At 40.0% G+C, this 2,710-nt stretch overlaps 1 protein-coding gene across 1 annotated transcript in view; it reads left to right on the top strand.

Moving 5' to 3' along the window:
- Nucleotides 1–2,710, top strand: part of LOC105511119 (stAR-related lipid transfer protein 9-like) — a 121,810-nt gene that overhangs the window by 92,569 nt on the left and 26,531 nt on the right. Inside the window, exon 7 of the mRNA XM_011941201.1 lies at nucleotides 566–633. Within this exon, the coding sequence (XP_011796591.1) occupies nucleotides 566–633 (68 nt within the window). The remainder of the gene's footprint in view (nucleotides 1–565; nucleotides 634–2,710) is intronic.

Genomic DNA, 2,710 nt, shown 5'->3' on the forward strand with positions numbered 1-2,710 from the left:
AAAAAAAAAAAAAAAAAAATCCCCAAAATTAATTTCTAAAACAAAGTAACAAAATCCACATTGAATCAGGGTGGGGGTCAGAGTAGTTTCTTCTTGGGGGCTGGATGCCACTAAATAGAACTTATAGGGCAGAGTTTCTGCCCGGGCAAGGTGCTGTGACTGAGGTTAGCAAGAGGCCATCAGAGGCCACCCACATGCTGTGGCTCTCTGCTGGTAAGAGTCAGAGCCCCCTGGGAGGGAGTTGAGCATTTGCATGGTAAATTGTACTGAAATTCCTGTTGCCCCTGAAAGTTATGCTCAGTGAGCTTCATGGAAGTTTGATTAGTCTGTAAGTTCTGCTGGTGTTTTTGTTTTGTTTTGTTTTGTTTTTAAAGTGGTGATCCAGGGCCCTATTGATTTTATCTGTCATATTGAGAGCTCATCTGGTTTATATCACATTAGAATACAGATTTGTTGAGTGAACTGGATAAAAATCCAAAATGTCACCTTGGTTAGAGGAATGTCTAAGGGGAAAATAATACAAATCATTCCAAATGACAGGCTTTAAATGTGCTTTCTCCTCTAGGCAATCCTGGAGAACAACCTCCCTTCTGAAATGGTTAGCAAGATCAACCTTGTGGACCTAGCAGGCAGGTAATTAGGATTTCAAAGCTAAGAGGAATTACTCTTGTTCTTGCCTGTTTTACAGGGAATAAGCTCTTCCAATCTTTTTCACATTTCAGTCATCCTGAGAATATTACAAAAGAAGCTCTTCGAATGCTAGGTTAAGAAGTTATTTTCTGGGGGCTGAAAAGTTCCTGTACATGAGGGATTCTCAATCTTGGTTGCACATTAAATCAATCACCTGAGAACCTTTTCTTTTTTGAGACAGTCTTAATCTGTTGCCCAGGCTCCAGGCTGGAGTGCAGTGGTATGATCATGGCTCATTGTAACTGAACTACTGGGCTCAAGCGACCCTCCTGCCTCAGCCTCTGGAGTAGCTGGGACTACAGGCACATGACACCACATCTGGCTTTTCTTTTTTTTTTGTAGAAACAGCATCTCATTATGTTGCCCAGACTGGCCTTGTACTCCTGGCCTTGGGCGATTTATCTGCCTCAGTCTCCCAAAGTGCTGGGATTACAAGCTTGAGCCACTGCACCTGGCCACTTGAGGACCTTTTAAAACTCCCCATACCTATACCTCAGATCAGATACATCAGATTATTAGTGAGATTGGTGGGAGTGCAAGCATCAGGAGATTGTTAAATCTGCCCAGGTGATTCTAATATATAGGAAAGATTAAAAAACTGCTTTCAGTGAAGGTAACTGAATTAGTACACCTTTTCTCTGATTTACTATTGATTTTATTTTCTCTTTATTTCATATTGATTTCTATGCAGTTCTTTAAAAAAAAAAGTTTTAGGCCGAGCGCTGTGGCTCACGCCTGTAATCCCAGCATGTTGGGAGGCCGAGGCAGGTGGATCATGAGGTCAGGAGATCGAGACCATCCTGGCTAACACAGTGAAACCCCGTGTCTACTAAAAATACAAAAAAAAAATTAGCCGGGCGTGGTGGCGGGCACTTGTAGTCCCAGCTACTTGGAAGGCTGAGGTAGGAGAATCACTTGAATCCAGAAGGCCGAAGTTGCAGTGAGCTGAGATCGCACCATCGCACTCCAGCCTGGGCGACAAGAGTGAGATTCTGTCTTAAAAAAAAAAAATGGTTTTAAGACAAATACTAGAGACAGGAATATTTCATAATGACAAAGGGTCAGTCAGTACATTGAAGAAATATAACATTTATAAATGTATGCACTCTGAACAACCAAACCTCAAAATACGTGAAAAAACTGATGGAATTGAAAGATTAAAATAGTTCAACAATGGTTAGATATTTTAGTACCTAATTTCCAGTAGTAGGTAGATAACCAAACAGAAATCAGTGAGGAAATAGATTTGAGCAACATTATCAAACTATGTGACCTAACTGACATTTCAGAACACTTCATTCACCATCACAGAATACACATATTTTCAAGTGCACATGGAGCATTCTTTGAGATAAACCCTGTGCTTCCTAAAGCTAAAGTAACCAAGATAGTGTGGTGGTAAGTGTTAAGATAAATAGATTACGGGAACAGAATAGAGTCCAAAATAGACTCATACATATATAGGCAACTGATTTTTAATAAAGTTGCAAAGGCGATTCAGTGGAGAAACTATCTTTCAGCAAGTGATGGGAGACCAATTGGATGTCTATATGAAAAAAAACTTTATATTTTGCACTTTATCGAAAAGTTATTGAATCATAGATCTAAGTGGGAAACCTGAAACTATTAAACTTTAGAAGATAACTTAGGAGAACCTTTGTGATTTTTGATTAGGCAAAGGTTTTATAGATACGGCACTGAAAACACAAATTGAACAAAAATACAAATTGAAATTTGGAGTTAATCAAAATTTCAAACTTTTGCACTTTTATAATTTTTTTTTTGAGACAGGGTCACACTCTGTAACCCAGGCTAGAGTGCAGTGGCGCAATCGTGGCTCACTGCAGCCTCAACCTCCTGGACTCAAGCGATCCTCCCATCTCAGCTTCTGAAGTGGCTGGGACTTACACGTGTGTGTGTGTGTATACACTTACAGTGTACAAAATAACTTTTTAATTTTTTTTGTAGAGGCTGGATCTTGCTGTGTTGGCCAGGCTGGTCTTGAACTCCTGACCTCAAG

Source organism: Colobus angolensis, unplaced genomic scaffold, assembly GCF_000951035.1.
Source record: "Colobus angolensis palliatus isolate OR3802 unplaced genomic scaffold, Cang.pa_1.0 Scaffold199, whole genome shotgun sequence".
Taxonomy (NCBI): domain Eukaryota; kingdom Metazoa; phylum Chordata; class Mammalia; order Primates; family Cercopithecidae; genus Colobus; species Colobus angolensis.